Below are 20,275 nucleotides of genomic sequence, written 5' to 3' on the forward strand. Positions count from 1 at the left end.
CGCGATCCTGCTTGATAACTTCTCATCTTCTGAAATGGAAGCTAATAAAATATGATCCTGATACTTAAGTAGATTTTTCGTCGTAGCTGTGGAAGATCTACATCATTCCTATATGAGCTCCAGTTTCAACGTAAGATAAAGATTCCATCACGTAAAGTAAATTCTATTTAAACTTGCCTCTAAGGTCAAACTTTAGACTGATATTGCTGTTTCACCTTTAAACTGTTACCTCTGGTCGAAATATTTCTACTGAAATAAGTAGGTATATTTGATAGGATATGTTTTTGATCACAAGAACGTTTTGAATTGAAATTCGCGGTCGAAAGAGAATACACGAAGGGGGACCAAAAAACCGGACTGATATTTTAGAAATTTATTTATTTATTCAAAATATTCTGTCAGAATTTTATGCAATGAACTCCAAGTCACTTGTGAGAGTTCCGCTGGTTCGTCAATACTTCTTCGTCAATCTTCAGGGATTATGTCCCTAATTTTTTCAGCATTTTCTTCAGTGCGGTAAGTGAAAGGACGACCTGAGCGAGGTTGGTCATACATTGACTTTTCTCCTTTCTTGACGAGGAAAAATCACTCAAAAATTGGCGTTACCCTCATAACCTTGTATAGGCCGTCTTTAGCATTTCGTTGCTAATTTTGCAAATGAAAAAAAAATTTTATGGCAGCACGTTGCTCATGATATAATCAGCCATTATCGAAAAAACGACGAGTGCACAAAAGAAGTGTCACAAAAAAATTGCGATAATGGTTTATTGTCTTTTAAGGTTAGCAATGCGTGGCTCACTAACTGAGGAATGTCAGTAGTATATGCGCATACTAGTAGAATGCGGTAACACCAAAACTTCTCTCACCACACAGTCAGTCCAGTTATTTTTGGATCCTCCCCTCGTATATAATTTTGGGCTTCATTGCTCCCGAATATTCTAAATCCGTAGATGGCCTCCAAGATGTAGGCGTTTTGCAAAAGAGTGCTATCAGAGAACCAAAATTTTAATATTAATCGAAGAACCTAAATCCCTTATTGCAATTTCCAGTAATTTATGTCAATAAATTTCTAAACATCAAGAAAAAATATTTCCTGTGAAATAAAATAATTGGAGATCTAATTTTTTGCCTCGCCTTGAGGCCCAGTAGTTCAATCTAGAGGCAGGAGTTTATGATGCAGAAAGCTATTGAAATTCTCGGGACCTCATCTCGCGGTGCTGTTTATTGCAGGTCTTCAATTCGCGTGTTTTGAGAGGCCGCGTAACTTCGAGGCGCCTTTTCATGCTCAAGATTGCAGGGCGCTTTCGGAGATTGCTAATTCCGGCAAACGTACTATTGAGTTGCCGCACCTGTAAAATAGCTACAACTGGCAGTTTTTATACTCAAAATCGAAATTATTCTAATCGTGACGGTCTTGCAGAGCTGCATGAATGATTTGTTTTGAATTTTCTGGGCTTGGTATTGCCAAGCGAGCCTTGAAATGTTTGGCAAAAAAGCGCGTGCAAAGAATTTTTTTGATTTTTCAAACTATTGCATACTAAATTTCGTTCCGAAGCCCGCTGTTTGAGTTTATGTTTAGGACTTGTAAAAACATTCAACAAAGCATACAGATTATAACTTATTTCGGATATGCCATAAAACACGGCATGTAAGAAAAATTGCGAAATATAAATAGATAACTCCCAGAATTATTTAGATATTTTATTTAAAATATAATTAAAAGTAACCACTTGGCTTCTGTCTTCTTTATTTAATATCAGAATTTCTTTCATGTCCTAAATCTATAATGGCCGAAAAAATATTAAAAAGTTAACTATGCGAACAGTGATTTTAAAGTTTAGAATCTGACACTTCTAGAGTGATAAATGAATTATTTCATATGATTGACTGAAAATGATTTCAATAATGTTCTAATATTTTGCGAAATATTTAATCCAAAGTATATACCCCATAGCGCTTTTGCTAAGGCAAATTGGATTTCGATAATTTTCGAGCTTCTCCAACCATGCAGTATCATCAGCTGAACTAATTTAACGCGCTAATGTACAAGCACATTACTTTGGTTCTGCTAACACCTAAACACACTGTACAATTCGACCAATATTTACTTTAGATTATTAATCGTAAGAAAGCAAGCTTCTGATTCTGAGCTGCGTTGTCTAAGCCCACATGCAGGAGTCCAATCTTATCAGTAGTAACACAGGTATGATGTAAAATTAAATGAGCAAACCAGCTTTGAGCTAAAATTTTCTTCAGCCCCAAAATGAAACGAGTTCACCGAACACAAATGCCAGTATACTCATTGGGAAAAAATCGGTGAATTTGTTCAGAGAACTGACTTCACAAAAAATTATGCCATATGTTCCTGATATTAATCTGATATATTCTCATTTAAGAAAAGATTAGACAATTCATTGTTCAGTTGCAACTACGATAAGGTGTTTGCGCAAATTGAAAAATATCCAATTCGGTACACATTGAATATCTCATAATTCTGTATTGTCGAATTTAAAAACATCGAACTAGAAGGATTCATACAGTTGTCGAAAAAAATTGCAGTAAAAAATGTGCAATTGACAAGAATATGTGCACAAAGTTATATGTTAAAACCACATATGAACTGATGATATTGCCTTTATTTAAAAAAATGTCCGACTCATGTTGACTTAAAGATGTAGTTTTATTCTTTCAGGAGGCGGCGAACATCGTAATGAGGCGAGATATGTTCAGGGCAAGCGCTGTAGTCTGTTTAAGAATTAATGAACGTTGAGGCTTTTTCTAGCGTTTCGGAATACAATTGCTTAATTAAAATATTGTTTACATATATTTTGAGTGCTAGCGAATTGAGTAATGGCCCAAACCCGGGACTGTAAAAACATAGGATTGCTTCTATTAATTAGTTACGCCGTGTGTGAAATAGTTCATAGGTAGGGTCGTGCAATTATTCACCTAAATTAGTTAGAGACATACGAAGGAGAATAAAATAGGATTCAGTTTTGCGAAGGCTTTTTCCAATCCAAGCTCCATTCAAGCATCATATAGCATGCGCAATTCAAAATTTATGAGGCCAAAATGTATTGAAACATATGTATAAATACTTTTTATTCGCCAATTCAAATTCCTTCTATTGAAATCAGGACATTTTCCTCGGGCAAAGCGGGCGGCGTGTCACTCATGGGGATCCTCTGAGACGGAGTTTCAAAAGGAATTTTCATGCCTAGTTGGACTGGAATTTTTTGGCTCGGTTCTGCGTCGCCCGATAACCCAAGTGCACAACTCGACGACAATTGGCTTCTGGGAGCCGTCAAAGCCAGAGGCTCGTTTTACGGTCTTTGCCTCGTTGCCGATATCGTAACTATTGGCTGGAGTTTGGCGGCATGAATATATGGAACGCTACGACTCATTTTTAACTAATATTCATGTTATCAACCAATGTAACTCATTTCAATAAATGTAATTCCATGAAACTAATTCTCCACTTATGTTTACTTTCAAAAACCTTGCGTAGTTAAACACTTAGCGAGAATGTGATCATCGAAGAGTGTTTGGCTCGATTTTGTAGACGTTGGTCAACCATATATGGTTAATTTTTCGAAACACTATCTGGGTAATAATAAAATCATAAATCGCATTGCCACTTGAAAGATTCAAATCAAAACGGAAATATCACTCAGATTTTATTTGAAAAGATCAACAGATTTTATATATTTTGGACCACAAAACTCCGCAAAACAGCGGTTAGAAAACTGTAAACCTCACAACAAAATTTCCATACTTAATTTAATGTACACGATTAATAACCACAACTAATTGTAAATTACTCTTTAGAGTAATTTTCCACATAAATATGCAATAAATAAGTTTCATCAAATATCATATGACTTCTATCACTCACTATGGTCTGCTCACAGATCGCTTACTGATGAGTGTTTTACGGGACAAAGAGTTTTCAGACTCGGCGCTCTTAGTGGAAAGGACTTCAGTTTTTCAACTACTTGTTTACTAGCTGAACTCCTTGTTCACAAGGTTATTTAACATCCAATGGAAACTTTATGAATGTGTAAACCTAAAATCAATAATCATGGGGGACTTTAGACAGGGAAGGAAAGCATCAGCTTCAGCCTCGTTTGAAGTTGAGAGCAGCGTGCATCATAATGATATTCATACGCAGGTTGAGAGCTGCGCGCATCATAATGATATTCATACGGAGGCCGCCATGAGCCATCAACCTCATAATGAGAATATGCTCTTCTAGGCGTCGATTTACATTTCACTCAGCTTGGTATAATGAAGACCGAGCTTAACGGAAATTATTTGAAGTGCTCATTCGAAGTTCAGCGGTGAATTGGTTTAATAACCAACAATTTGCCGGTGGCGTTATATCAATTTAGGTTTTGTACAGCAAGTTTCGGTTCATTTCAACGAGCAAAATAATGAAACAAAAAATGTTATTTTGAAATTTGCCTTAAATGTAATTAAATTAATAAATAATTAACGATATTAACGGCAAGGTGTGAATAGCATATTAGATTTTATATAATTTAGTAAGTATTGTCTTGTAATTATATTTTCTGCAAGTATTCGCTTGTACATGAAAAAATTATGCATTCTATCCAAGCGCGATGTCATGCTCCGAAGTAAAATTTCGGTTCTCACCTATAAATTTAATTTTAGTGGTCATCATAGTTTTGATCTTCTAAGCGCAAAATGCAACAAACGTAATACCGACATATATAAAATAACTAATAAAAAACGTAAAACGTAGTAATCAAATATTCCCGGTCAAGACAGCAATATGTACATTTATTTATTGTTAGCCTGCATGCGGCCATCGGGATTCAAATACGGTGCTTTCACTTAGCGCAGGTGGACGACGTTGGTGATTAATGGTAATCTAAACAGGATTTTGGGACTGGTGGTCTGGTACTGTATTGGGTCCCTGAATATAACAGGTTCCAGTCAGTGATGGATGTGAAAGATGATGAATAACAGACTTGGTGCGACGACATAATCGAAATTCTACGCCATTGTGAGTTAGTTTGATTTACTATAGAGCGTAATTTTCACTGTACAACTTTCCATTGACTCGGAGAAAGTAAAGGAAAATTTTTGAAAATTTATTATTAATTTGGACTAAACATTGTGAAACTAATAAGTTCATCGTTTGGAAGAGATCTCATGATTTCAAAATTAGAATTTATTGCTGAAAACTTATGTAAACTTTTACGATCGCACTTCCTCAATCCTGTCATAGAGAATACTAGTGTTTTTGTTAATGTATCCTGTTACTATTTAACACTTTTGCGAGACACAAATATCTGTATTTTTTATGTTCCCAGGACTCACATAATTTTTTCATGGGATATCGAATCGAATGGTTTTTGAGAGAGGTTTTCATTTTCATTAATCATAAGTAAATCATAGTAGAGAATTTAAAGCGTTGGGTGCGTTTTTTGCTATTTTTCGTAAATAAAAATCGTTGCATGACAAAAAACTTCTAACTGTAACTTCGTATGTATACAACCTTACCTCATGCCATACCAGACACCTCTCCCACTGAACGAGCAGATAAAATGTTCTTCAATTGTTATAATATCGGCGAGATTCTCACGGTAAGGACAAAAAAAAACTTAGCATTTTTCACAATCGATTCAAGAGGAAACTTTGGCACGCTAAGTTCGTTCAGTTCCGCTCGTGCGAGAAACGATTTGAACGTGGCAGCCGCAGCGACAGCTTCTTTTGTGAGGCTCAGCTTCGAAATAAAGATTCGCAGTTCACCAGCACTGTCGACCATCCAAAAAAATAAGACATAAACTAAGACAAGGCTGTAATTTTTCCGATATTTATGGCTGCAATGAAGAAGAACCTGGAAACCAGTGTTGCATTCCTAAATTTTTTATACTACCTGCACTCAGCTCCGTGAGTTGCATTTTCCTCGTTGATCCCCATGTAATGTATTTACCAGCGTCTGCTAGGAATGTTCCATACAATACGATGGAACTATATTTATACTCTTTAGTATTTTTATCATTATTAATATTTTACCTGATACAAAAATTATGGATATACCAGCCCGTCTAAGTGCAAGGAATCAGCGCAACATCGCAGTATGTTGCTATAGAAGATTACTGCAAAACAAAGCATTGCAAGTCACGTCCATAAACTCCTCTAATTGGAGTATATGAGGCCCAAGTCGACCTTAAATGGCGTGCTTTTCCTCCTTTATTGGGTAATGAGACTTGCCACTTAAGCTCGAATTAACGACTATCCCAGAGCACAGCCTCTCCATGAACATACCTTGCCCTGGGAAGTCTTGAGAAAGTATCTAATCTTAAGAAGGCTCGTTGTATAATGATCTGGTTCGCTTCAGTCCCGGAAAAAGCAGCGGAAAATTAGTTTGTTATTTTTTCCGCGTAGGGATATCAGTTGGTTCGGAAAAATTTCTTCGTACAATGGCGAAGCAACGAAAACTTCATAAAATATTGGGAATTAGGATTTATATACTTCCTCGAATGAGATTAGAATCAAGAAGCAGACTGCTCATCTCATATCTGCATGAGCAAAGCTCGCGTGTCACACGCAAATTAAATTGAATTTGGTCACGACCGTAGAAGACATTCGGGCCGGAATGAGATTTATGGAATGGTATTATATGAGGACATGCCATAGTATCTGCCTCACCAGAGGCCCATGATAAAATTTCCAGGGCATTAACCTGCAAGTGGATTTCACAAACCACATCTTCTCGGCAGGTCACACCGCGTCCGACTGCCTGTCCAGGTTACCGGATTGTTCTCGGGGAAGCTAATGCCACTTTTACGACTTTCGCGGTTGTAAAATTTCCAACCTGAGATGAGGCTCACGAGACAACTAAAGCTGCATTGTGATACAAGGCTGGCAGGGAATGCTGGAACAATCTAATATAATTCAAAGTAATTCAGCGGACGTTCTTCAAAATCTAAACAAATTCATGAGGCTACATGAAGACTTCAAATGAACATTGGCTTCCAGAAGTTTGCCTAACATGAATGCGTTACTATGATGAATGAATGAGGTAGTCAGCAATTTTCAGTACAATTGAAAATTTTAATTGTGTTTTGTTTTGAAAGTGGTATATTTTCCAATTTATTTCATAATGGAAGAAACGAAGAAAATTGTTGTTGATAGCACGCAGAAATGTGCAATGAATCAACAATGTGTCAAATAATTTTTAATAAATCAATAGTCGGTAAATTTAAATCAGTAAAACTTTAATGAATTGTAATCTTTAACAAGATAGTGGATGAAAACTATTTAGAACAGGATTTCAGATAATTTATATATCTTGCTTTATATTTTGAATAGAACCATATTGACCCACATAGAGAAATGCTTCAAATGTGGTACAATAAAAACTTTAACCTTTTTGTGAACGATAAATTGATTATATATATTCAATAAATTCCATTCGAGCCAGAATAAATAAACTTAGCATGAAGCACACCTGTAACACAGACCAATCGACTATGAAGAGAATTCTAGCGCAATTTCGATGTCTGTGATTCGAGCAAGAAGGCTCTGTTGACGTGCCAAAAGTGATCTCCGGATCGTGCCGAGCGCCGACAGTCAATTTCCCACACGTCCTTCATTGCCGAGTCAATCGGAGCTCTAAACTCTGGAATCTTCATTGCAATGCATGACGATGAAGGCCTCGTGGCCTTCATCGTCAATAACTGCATGGCAATATAGCCTTCAAAGCTTCACTTCAGGTTCCGCCATTTGAAGGTTTGTGCCCAATTGCTAATCTCAATTCCCCTAGCCAATAGTGGGATTCAAGTTTACTCTCCATTTTAGCCGCCAGCGAATTGCTATTTGATTGTCAGGATGTTTTTCTAACTTGAATTTATTAGATTAAAAGTTATACTGCGATAACATAAGTGTTTTTATGCATTAGTTCAAAGGTTAACAAACACAAATAGATCTAGATATTAGCTGGTTCGAAAGCAACATTACCTGAAGCTACTTATTAATACAGATTATGAAATTTGTATGGTTGCATTTCCTCTACTGTTGAAAGGATTGTTCATGAGGTCTGAACCTTCCAACGTGATGGATCACTTTTCAGTGGTTGAGGCCTTTTTTGTGGTCGTGTGGAAAAATTCTTACCGAAAGGATTTTGTGTTCAAACCAAATAGAAACATTGTTACACGTGTAATGCGTATAACACGTGCGATTGTAGAGAAAATAATTTTAAAACTATTTGAGGGAAGGTTCGACTACAATAATCATATAATACAAATAATAATTGATACCTTGACTTACAAGGAACTTTTTCCTCCAATATAAGTGCAATTATAATAATTTTTGTCATGTCCCATGTGATCCTAAAGCATGTCGTATTGCGACACAATCGCTGAATGAGTTCGCAATCGCCTTTTTTTCGACGCAAATAAAAAAGAATGGCATGCGGTCGAACGTTCATAGTCACAGTGCTGAATAATTAAGCGGAAATTTATAACAAGCTTTGAATATTTCCTGGCGAATCCTGTTTATTTTCCGCGGTAATCTTATTCTAAAAAGTCCCAACAAATTTATTTGATTTATGGACTAAGTTGCTTTGAAATATATTCCATGTTTTCCCTGGATGACAGCTGCAATAACAAGGCATGTAAATTCCGGTACAATCAAAGCCTTGTACTTATTATGAGCAAAATTAAAAAGAAAAAAGCTCAATGGTACATAATGAGCTGCACCTCCGGCCAGCTGACTTGTGACTGACGCAATACTTATATATTCATATATACTGACATTTGAGTGACGCAATACTTATATATTCATATATACTGACATGTGAGTGACGCGATACTTATATCGTCATATATACTGACATGTGACTGACGCGATACTTATATATTCATATATACTGACATGTGACTGACGCAATACTTATATTTACTAAAATTGCAACTAAATTTCTTACTGTCATATAGTATCATAAACTTGCTCCCATCTATTTCGAGCTTTGCTGTACACAAGAAATCATGTGAGAATAATATGAAAACGTTTGATGTTGAATATTTATTTAAATTGTCTTAACACTTTATTTTAATCATGACAGTGAAGAAAATCATGGGGACTCTACAGTCATAGCAATTATATAACGCGTAGTCATAGCAATTATATAACGTGTAGAAAATTCTTCTAATACAAACTCAATTATCATAATTTTAAATTATTAAAATGATTGTAATTGATTAGCTGTTGTGCACTCACGTATCGCAAATATAAAAGTAAAAGTCAAAAGTAGGTTTGAAAATGCGAAGTATTATTATTACAGTGAAATTAGTTTTTTGCAATTCCAGGGCATATCAAATATAAGCGAAAAATAAGGCAAAAGATGTTCTATGATATGGAAAACACCGTAAAAGTGTCTGTCCTAAAAGATTTTCATTTGTAGTGACGTTTGTTTTAATTTTAGTCACCCATACTTGAAAATGCTATGTAGGTACTGTGCTTACCTCTAGACAATATTACTTAGCATCTCAACAGTTGGTAAGAAGTGCTTTCACATATTAATGTGAAATTAAAGTAAAATCAGTTCATAAGCAAAACATTGCTTCAGTTCAAAGATTTGAGTGTTCTGAGAACCTGTTCAGTGATAAAGTTAGATGGGATACTCGTAATGCCGAGAACTGGTTGACTTCTGGAATGAACCTAAACATGTACATAAAAATCCATAATTTTAACATAAATACGAAAATAAAATAAAATAGTTTGACCATATCAAATATATTGTATAATCTCACCAATGCATAAGAGATCAAAAATTTAATAGCAAAGAAAATAGCAAGAAAATTCACAATTTCTTAAAAAGGAAAGCGTTTCGGAGACCAGCTCCATCATCAGTTCAAAACCTACAACACAGGTACAAACAATTAGCAATAAATTCACATTGAAGCACAAAAGCCTATTTTAAATGCCGCCAACAGTTCATATCCTCTCGAAATTGTAAATAGACAGGTTTGTGTCCGTGTTTGCTTCATTCTTGTTTGTTTCTCATTTGACGATTTATGCTTCAATGTGAATTTATTGCTAATTGTTTGTACCTGTGTTTTAGGTTTTGAATACTTATATATTCATATATACTGACATGTGAGTGACGCGATACTTATATCGTCATATATACTGACATGTGACTGACGCGATACTTATATATTCATATATACTGACATGTGACTGACGCAATACTTATATTTACTAAAATTGCAACTAAATTTCTTACTGTCATATAGTATCATAAACTTGCTCCCATCTATTTCGAGCTTTGCTGTACACAAGAAATCATGTGAGAATAATATGAAAACGTTTGATGTTGAATATTTATTTAAATTGTCTTAACACTTTATTTTAATCATGACAGTGAAGAAAATCATGGGGACTCTACAGTCATAGCAATTATATAACGCGTAGTCATAGCAATTATATAACGTGTAGAAAATTCTTCTAATACAAACTCAATTATCATAATTTTAAATTATTAAAATGATTGTAATTGATTAGCTGTTGTGCACTCACGTATCGCAAATATAAAAGTAAAAGTCAAAAGTAGGTTTGAAAATGCGAAGTATTATTATTACAGTGAAATTAGTTTTTTGCAATTCCAGGGCATATCAAATATAAGCGAAAAATAAGGCAAAAGATGTTCTATGATATGGAAAACACCGTAAAAGTGTCTGTCCTAAAAGATTTTCATTTGTAGTGACGTTTGTTTTAATTTTAGTCACCCATACTTGAAAATGCTATGTAGGTACTGTGCTTACCTCTAGACAATATTACTTAGCATCTCAACAGTTGGTAAGAAGTGCTTTCACATATTAATGTGAAATTAAAGTAAAATCAGTTCATAAGCAAAACATTGCTTCAGTTCAAAGATTTGAGTGTTCTGAGAACCTGTTCAGTGATAAAGTTAGATGGGATACTCGTAATGCCGAGAACTGGTTGACTTCTGGAATGAACCTAAACATGTACATAAAAATCCATAATTTTAACATAAATACGAAAATAAAATAAAATAGTTTGACCATATCAAATATATTGTATAATCTCACCAATGCATAAGAGATCAAAAATTTAATAGCAAAGAAAATAGCCAGGAAATTCACAATTTCTTAAAAAGGAAAGCGTTTCGGAGACCAGCTCCATCATCAGTTCAAAACCTACAACACAGGTACAAACAATTAGCAATAAATTCACATTGAAGCACAAAAGCCTATTTTAAATGCCGCCAACAGTTCATATCCTCTCGAAATTGTAAATAGACAGGTTTGTGTCCGTGTTTGCTTCATTCTTGTTTGTTTCTCATTTGACGATTTATGCTTCAATGTGAATTTATTGCTAATTGTTTGTACCTGTGTTTTAGGTTTTGAACTGATGATGGAGCTGGTCTCCGAAACGCTTTCCTTTTTAAGAAATGGTGAATTTTCTGGCAATTATCTTTGCTTTCAAATTTTTGATAAACTTGCGATTTATGCAGTCAAGTGATTTTAATGCATAAGAGATTAACTGCCTTTTTCGTTTGGTAACATATACCTACATACCATGCAAGTTCAGTTCATGCGAGAGTCGCTTTGATGTTGCGGTAGACCGTGCAACTTTCGCTCGCCAAAATCACCTATGCGTGAGGAAAATATGTTCGCATTCCGCGCCCAAAAAGGCGGCGGAAACAGTTAAGCCGACTCTCGCGGATAAGTTTGAGGCGGAATATGTGACATCGCTCTGAAGATAACTAAACTTCGAACATAAAAGCTCCAACGGACAGCATGAAACTTAAGCAAACATTATTGCATAGGGTTCCATATTTTTAGATCAAAACTTGTGACTGAAAGCAGGGGTTGGCATTCCGGCAAATGCTTAGTGAATATCGGCTTGATGAAGCTTAAGAAGTTATGCGTATCTTACGTAAGGCTAATAGTTCACAAAAAAAGAATCAACCATGCTTATCTAAGCATTTAAATGTTACTCATATAGAAACCAGAAATTCGATAAAAGTATATATGATTATATACTTGCAATATACAGTATACTTGTAAAAATGAATCAATATTGAATTATTTACTTCACATGTTCGAAAATTTCTGTGATACAAAATCATTTTTTTTACGATCTAATTTTTTCCGTTTTTAATATCTCAATTGGTAACCTAGATAGTTGTTTATAAACGTGACAATTGATTGTCCACTAGGCTTTTTTGGACTGACTGGGACCGGCCTCGGAGAACGTGGAACCATAGGCCTGTACATATCCTTCTCGAGATTTCCGGAACGGTCGGAGGGCAGCTCCGGAGAAAGCAGTTTGCAAGTCCTCCAGCGTCCGGCCTCTGGTCTCCGGCACGAACAGCCAAGTTGTGAGAGCCAAGAAAATCTGAAAGGCTCCGAATGCAAAGGCGGCGTCATCCAGTCCTGAAACTTCAATAATCTGTGGCATGAGCTCACTTAGTAGAAACGTGAAGAAGGCGAAGAGGCACGTACAAATGGACGCAGCTAACGACCGTACTGGGGTTGGGAGCATTTCTCCAACCAAAATCCAAGGAACTGGCCCCACACCGAGCCCAAATGATGCCACGAAGATAAGAACAGCCACCAGAGGGATCCAAGCAATAGATGGACTTCCTATTTTCACGATTGCTCCTATGACGAACATTGCTGAGCCACAGGTCAGTGATGAGAATACCAGCAATGGTCGACGTCCAACTTTATCAATCACAAGAGCAGACACGAATGTAAATAATAGCCTCGTTACTCCCACCAACACAGTACATGTGAAGGGATCCCACACTACTCCGGCAGCCAGGAAGAAGTAGGCTGAGTACATGAAAATGAACATTGCGCCTCCGACTTCTTTCAGAACCACAAGGACCGAGAGGAGGATGACTGGGCGGTAGTTGACACTTTGGCCCATTGAACGAAACTGCAAATGCAGGAATTATATCAAGACTATGTTTTACAGATTACTCTTAAAATAAAATACTTATGCTTGGCAGCAAAATTTGTTTAATTTAGGCTAGGATAGCAGTACTTAGATAGATGTATTAAAATTACCTTTGTCATCACTTGCCGGCTTTATTTGAAATCGCGTTCAGAAATCAGGACAATAAAAATCTGCCGAATTAATTAAATATTTTGTAATTTTAAATAGTCGAGCAAAGAAGCAACTCAGAGTTATTATCGTATTTGAGGTTTAATTTATATAATTGCACAATTTCAAGAAGCCGACCTGTTGAGAATTCTTAGCCTGTTTTAACGACCTGTTGAGCGAAGGAGCCTTGTTCGAGCGCCTGCAGAGCGATGCCATCTCTGATAGCCGCAACCTCTGCCTCGATGTCGTGCTCCGGTGCCCGTAGCCTCATCAATGATCTGCAAGCATTTCATGAGCTATTTATCATATTGACATATATAAACCACTGGGTCATACCTTACAAAATGGGCGAATTACTGGCATGCAAGTAAGTCCAAAATTATTCATCTGAGCATGGTTACATTTGGAGCAACAACCGGACCAAAGTACTGTAATTTCCTGACACAATGACCCAAAAAAAGATCACTGAAAAATAAAAGAATCACTCCCTCCAAACTATCATTGTGTTCGTGATTAGTGAAGCTAGTAGCAGTGGCTGCTAATATTCAAGCTGATTAGGGTTGAGCTTCTCTATAAATTTAAAACCATTCCTTCAAATAGTTATTATTTCGTAACGGCTATGCTAAATCCATTGAATGAATTCCATTCGAGCCAGAATAAACTTAACATGAAGCACACCTGTAACACAGACCAATCGACTCTCAAGAGAATTCTAGCGCAATTTCGAAGGCTGTGATTCGAGCAAGAAGGCTCTGTTGACGTGCCAAAAAGGCCAGTGTAATACAAATGAACTGTGTAATACACAGAAAAATGGATTTAATAGAGTGAAACGTATTTGAGTAATGAAAACTTGTAAATGAAATCATAATAAATGAAAACCTAATAATTCCTCTGGAAAACCATTACCTGATTTTCAGTGCAATTTGATCATTTCAAAAATATAGGCTGATCTTTGCCGCACTACATGATTACCCCAGTAAAGTTTACATACAATAACTGCACTTTAAAAATTTTTCAATTTAACCAACAAGCCTTCCAAATGATGGCCCCCCGAAGTCTACTCACCGAGTAGCTTCCTTATCTCTGCCCTTTTTAATGAGCCAGTACGGGGACTCAGGAACGAAAAGAACCCCACAAAGGGAGGGGAACACCAGAACCCCGCACAGGAGGGTGCCGGCTTGCCACACAAGAAAGCGCGCGAAAACATAGGCCCCCAGCAGGCCTAGTGATATCGCCATCTCCGGCAGAGCGCTCAGCATACCTCGCACGTCTGGCTGGCACAACTCCGCTACCAGAGGCTAGACGGGAATGACAGCAATAACAAAAATATAAACGTGAAATGTTTAACTAGCAATAGCAAGTTCATAATTTCAGTTGCATAATTTCATAATTTTTTCATCATAATTTTTTCAGTTGCAGTATAATGATCTATTCACATTGCATCCTACAGACCGACTACGAAAATTATGATCGCTGCCTCAAAGCTCGAAAATGTCGCACTACGACAGTACTTCCATCAGACAAGATTCCTCAAATATGCTGATAACTTCTTTAATGCTGATTCCTTCTTTATGGCTTACAAATCACAAATTTTGTCCTTAAGATATCTAACCTGGATGATAGTGGTGAGCATGATGCCTATAGCGCCCGTGATGATGCGCCCTACGAAGATCCAGGGCAGTGAGTATGACACGGCCATGGTGATCCATGCCAAGCCTTGAGGCAGCAACAGCAAGCTTAGCAGACGACATGGACCCAGCGCCTCCATGAGCCATCCTGTCGCCAGGGTGCTTACCACCGAGGCAATACCCACGCTCGAAACTGTCAATGCCAGGACGAAAGAAGGTTTTGAAATATTTTAGCCATGTTATTTCCTGGTTAAACTTATATTTCTTGGTTGTTTTTAATTAGATAACAAAAAGGAAAGCAATTTATTCCATGAAACCTTACGTTTGGATTCAAGATTATTACATTTAGTAGTCATGCTTTTCTTAATGCCATACAAAATGGCTATCAATGTGAGGTAAATAGAAAATCGTTTTAAAAGTTTGATGTAAAAAACAACACTCGAAAAATAGAGTGATCGAATAAATTTTTTTATTCGTTTCGTGTTTCTTCTTTCATTCATTACTTTTTATTCAACTTATATTTTTCTCGTGAAACCTTTATTAAAATTATTAGTTTAATTGAAGATTCACAATATCATACTTACATATTATGAGAAAACATTATTCCATATTATTTATATATTTCCTTGCTAGTCATACAGATCAAGTTAGATATTTTTACTGATCTTACAATTACGTCCAGTCATTCTGTATACTAGTGTGAATTATAAGAAGCTTGCTGGCAACGCGTTTCCGCGTCGCCGGGGTGTAGCATAAAACCTATCACACGGAAGAGATATTGGCTGGAAATTTCTATAATCGTCAACGTTTTAGAAATGAAGCACGTTATTTGTTCATTATTTCATATGTGAGTAATTTGGATGAGGTAAATTACCGAAGGCCACGCACGACTGACGCGAGTACTCGCTGCCCACTATGAGGACAGGCAGGTGAGCGTTGCAATCAATATGCCCCAATAAGAAGAATATTTAGAAAATGTTGAAGGCTCCGATATTAGTTTATCATCACTGAAGTTCTTCTTTATAAAATAAAACTATACCTTTTACGCACGACTAACATAAATATTTTCGCGGCATCATTTAGCATTCAACGAAACCCCTTCTAATGATATCGTCAAGAGATATCCATATAATCAATGATTAAATTTGTAAATGAATCGTTAACATCTCTCAGGGTCATTAAAAATAATGATTACTCCAATGTCCCATAAAATTTATCCATGGCCTATATTACTATAATATTCTGGCTTGATTTTGACACTGCCCACTGGGCCCTAATATATAGAAATTTTAAGCCCTTCGAAATTAATGCAACGGCATTTACAACGCCAGGTCTAGAGCGTGAATAAAGCTCTGCTTGTGTATTCTAGCCGCACAAGCGCAACTCTCCGGCATGTTCTCGCAGATTTCAGCAACGTCACTCGTAATTCCTTCACAGTGAAGACACTTCAAAATGTTTTACACCGCGCCGCTAGAGATAAAAACTGGAATGAGGGAGTGTAAAAAAAGCTTTGTTGGATTTATGGCAGCTGCTCAGCTCTGTGTGCGATGGAGATTTCCATAAGTTAGGTAAATTGGGGTTTCGAGCGTGTATTTTACTTATCAGTGAGGGTTAAAAATAATATACGTTCAAAAATGACTTTTTAAAGACAACACTTCCAAAGAATCCAGTATCTCCAATCTCACTGATGTACAATGAATTTCTCATCTAATTTTCAAAAAGTAACATAATTTACTTGTCAATTTTTTAATATATATAAATTTTTTTAATATATAAATTTTTTTCAAAATTATTTATTCTGTTAATTGATTCATGCATTGCCTCTGATTTCACACAAGTGTGCAAAATTTCAGATCAATTAGACACGTAAAAGTGTGTCAAATATCAGTTATAAGATTTGTAGCTGACAAATTATTTTTTCAATTTTTTTAATATTGAAAAATTTTTTTTTTACTTTTTAAAATCATTTATTTTGACATTTGATTCATGCATTGTCTCCAACTTTAAACAAGTATGCAAAATTTCAGATCGATAGGATAAGTAGAAGTGTGTTAAATTTCAATTACAAGATTTGTAGCAGACAGACAGACAGACAAACAGACAAACAAGAAGTGAAGTTAAAGAGAAGTGTTGTAATAAGAATATTTTTAGAGATATATTAATTTTTCAGTTTAGTTATAGACACCGCTGATAACTGAACTTGTTTTCGTCGAATCTTTCTGAAATACCTTTTTCGGAGTTGCATGCATGAGAGTTAAACTACTTGGCCTATCAAATCTTAGCAGAATATCTCTCGACTGCTACTTATAGTAAATAATATGCGTTTAAAAATTACTTTTTAAAGACAACACTTCCAAAGAATCCAGTGTCTCCAATCTTACAAATGTACAATGAATTTCTCATTATAGAAGTGTGTTAAATTTCGATTACAAGATTTGTAGCAGACAGACAGACAGACAGACAGACAAGAAGTGAAGTTAAAGAGAAGTGTTGTAAAATAGAAAAGGGCATTTTGAATTTAATTTTCTTACGTCCAATTCAAATCAATGCCAATTCTATCCAATCAAATCAATGCCATTGCCAATCATTATTGTCAATGAATTTCTTTCAACTAAGAAGATGAGTGGACGGACGATTATAATTACCAATAATAAATCTTTGCAAATGTTCTCCCAGAACCTGCAGTTCATCAAAGAAGTTTCGTACGAATATGGCATCTGCATCTCCAATATACCAATTTCACCTCATCAGCTCACTAACTGACCAAGCCATCGCTGTTGAGACGTCGAGATGTTGAACGGCAGTTCAGGGTCCTCGGCCATCCTGGCCACCTCCACGGACCAGCCGACCATGCTGCCGGTCGTCGCCAGGGCGCTCACCACCAGCGCGCACGCTAGCATCTGCAAGACATTTACTTCAAATATTTTTTTATAACACAAAAGTATCTCTCGCAGAATTAATTTTCAGGAATCTTTTGGATTTTTATTTGGAAATTTAGTTAAATGCTTTTTGTATAACGCAGTATTATCCTTTGCAGAATTTAGTTTCGAGAATCCTTTGGATTTTTATTTGGAAATTTAATTTTTAATTCAATGCTTTTTGTATAACGCGGTATTATCTTTCGCAGAATTCAGTATCGGGAACCCGCTCTATCCCTTCAATTTGTCCCGCACGCAACAAATTCTGCAACATTTGCAACACCTGTTGCAGATTTGTACCAATAAACCGGACAAATTTGACTCACAAATCCAATAAATTTAGCGAAATAAATATGGAATCGTGATGCTACCCGTCGAGTTGGAAGTGTATGCAAATATGAGAAATTCTAGCAGAATAAATCAATATGAAATAATATGAACCGCTGAATCGTTTTACATTTTCAACGCCAGCTCAACAGGCTGTCCATGCTACCTGGTGGCTAAAACCGGCACCCACCATGCATATTTGCGTTAATTTTAATAGTATATAAATTTTATATCATTAAACTCTCTGTTGTGAAACTGAAGTGCCAGCCCATTTAATTTCGTAAAACTGAGATTCAAATTTAAATAAGGTAGACGGTCGTTTTTCACCTTATTTACTGACAAATTTATGCATAATTCTTATGTAGGAACATATCGTACGCCAATAAGATGATATGTTTCCGATGAATCGGTTTCCTTGTTTGTGCTGTCAGAACCCGTTTACGGACCTGCCTCCATCTGAAGATAATCCATGTCCTTAGCGTCGTCATCTCCCCAGACGTATGCTAGATGACGCAGGCAGACTCAGTGCAGGGAACCGTAGATACGTCAGGAATATAATTCTGTGCGACTAGCGACAAAAGATTTATGAGAAAATCTGAAATTTTGTTGTTAATTAATAGATTTAAAATGTACATAGGTAATTTTTAGTCCTCGATCTGAACAAAATTAAATTTATAAATGTGTCATGGAAATGTAAATATACATCCATTGAGATCAGGACACTGAGTGCCTGATTACATCTCTAATAACATGTGGATAACCAAAGTGTATACAAATGAGCGAGAGTTGCGATAGCCAAATCATAATGTCATCCAAAAGTTAATTGATGTTCTAGGTACAACTCATTATTAATAAACAAAAGAATGCCTCACTTGCTGTTACGAATTTGATATTTCCATAACCAATTTGTCTTAGGTTTGCTGACGCAACTCTAGTATCTGCAGTATTTCAATATACCAACAATCGAGAATTTAATGGGGAATTGTAGGAGACGAGACCACAACCTTCCCTCTCGGCGTCAGGCGCTCAAGTGAGAGCAAGCGCAGTAATGAACCCGCAACACCCGTCAACTCGAGTTATCCTGATCTCTGGGACGAAATAATAGTTTTATTAGACCAAAAAATTATAAATTTTAATTAATATTGAGAAAATTCTAGCTCATTGGTACTAATAAAAAACGGAATGGCTCTTTATCAATTTAATTTTTGCCTCTTGTCTAATTGGTGGCGGATGAGAAAGGAGCAAGACCATATAAGTTCATAGAAATCAAACAAGTCATACAAGATACAATTTTCTTTGGTGTATCTTAGTTTTTGCTGGCCCAAACAAGTTGATGGAGCCATAAATAATTGACTGATGGAGCCATAAATAATTGACAAAAAAGCAAGAAAATAAAAAATTAACCGAATATTAGATCAAAATTAAATGCTGCATATACTCGTAACTTCCTAACAGAGCCTCAAAAAAATCCTCATTTTTTAGGCAAAAAGCACTGATCAAAATTTTATTTAAAATGGTTTTAATCTTTTGTGCAGCTTTTTGCTTCTTTGAACGCAGGAAAATGTGATGCGCAGTCGTGCGTCGGCAGCGCGACACGTAAGAGCTCACGAGACCAAGTAATCTGCTGAGCCGCGAGACTACCGGCGGTCACGTCGGAGTGTCACGAGTGAAGGGATCTGGCAGACATGCATGATTCCCGTGTCACCTCATTATTTATTCCCTTTATTTCTTTGCTTCTTTATTCGTTCTCGATCACGCATGTTGAATTTAGGATAATTTTTATTATGGGGTCATATTTTAGTTTTTGAATTATTAAATGTTTGTTTTTGTAGTTTTTCCACCGCGATACCGGATGAATATTGAAAAAAGTTATGTTTTTAGAAGACTTATAATTTGAAATATATTGTGAAACGAGTCACAATGTTCACGAAAGGCAGTGTAATTCAATTGAACGCTTATTTTTATGCGATTAATTTGATTTGAAAATAATAAAAGTTTCAAATAGAGCAGAAGGTTTCACAGTTTCAATAAAGAAAACTTGTTCTTAGTATTAAAATGAACGTAAAAACTGTAAACCGTAGCATTAATTTTGAATAATTCATTCGTAAACTTTCCGAAATATTATACTTACCTTTTCAGTTCGAAAGAAAATTTTTCCAATAAAAATTCATGCAAGATGGCAAGTTTCAGGATAAGAATGCTATATACTCCCTGCTCCTGAAGGCAAGGCGACATCAGAGTATGCCAGGCGTCTAGCATTCTCGATTTCAGTTCAGGTATTGGTTCGGA

General features: G+C 36.1%; 1 protein-coding gene across 1 annotated transcript; it reads right to left on the reverse strand.

Moving 5' to 3' along the window:
• Nucleotides 1-12,111: 12,111 nt before the first annotated feature.
• Nucleotides 12,112-18,989, reverse strand: LOC108673351 (facilitated trehalose transporter Tret1). The gene is made up of 7 exons (XM_018161165.2): nt 18,859-18,989; nt 18,433-18,554; nt 17,506-17,641; nt 14,726-14,934; nt 14,179-14,411; nt 13,283-13,391; nt 12,112-12,945 (listed from the first exon to the last, which is right to left on the reverse strand). The coding sequence occupies exons 2-7, from the start codon at nt 18,472-18,474 to the stop codon at nt 12,217-12,219; spliced, it is 1,458 nt and encodes a 485-aa protein (XP_018016654.2). The 5' UTR covers nt 18,475-18,554; nt 18,859-18,989; the 3' UTR covers nt 12,112-12,216.
• Between the last annotated feature and the right edge of the window lie 1,286 nt (nt 18,990-20,275).

Source organism: Hyalella azteca, unplaced genomic scaffold, assembly GCF_000764305.2.
Source record: "Hyalella azteca isolate HAZT.00-mixed unplaced genomic scaffold, Hazt_2.0.2 contig13371, whole genome shotgun sequence".
In the NCBI taxonomy this organism is placed as follows: domain Eukaryota; kingdom Metazoa; phylum Arthropoda; class Malacostraca; order Amphipoda; family Hyalellidae; genus Hyalella; species Hyalella azteca.

Excerpts from the sequence above, each read along its gene's own strand:
- LOC108673351 (XM_018161165.2), bottom strand. The coding sequence starts at position 18,474 with ATGACGACGCTAAGGACATGGATTATCTTCAGATGGAGGCAG. Across the intron at positions 17,642-18,432 it reads TTATCTTCAGATGGAGGCAG|ATGCTAGCGTGCGCGCTGGT; the intron begins GTCCGTAAACGG and ends AATGTCTTGCAG. Across the intron at positions 14,412-14,725 it reads TGCTCACCACTATCATCCAG|CCTCTGGTAGCGGAGTTGTG; the intron begins GTTAGATATCTT and ends ATTCCCGTCTAG.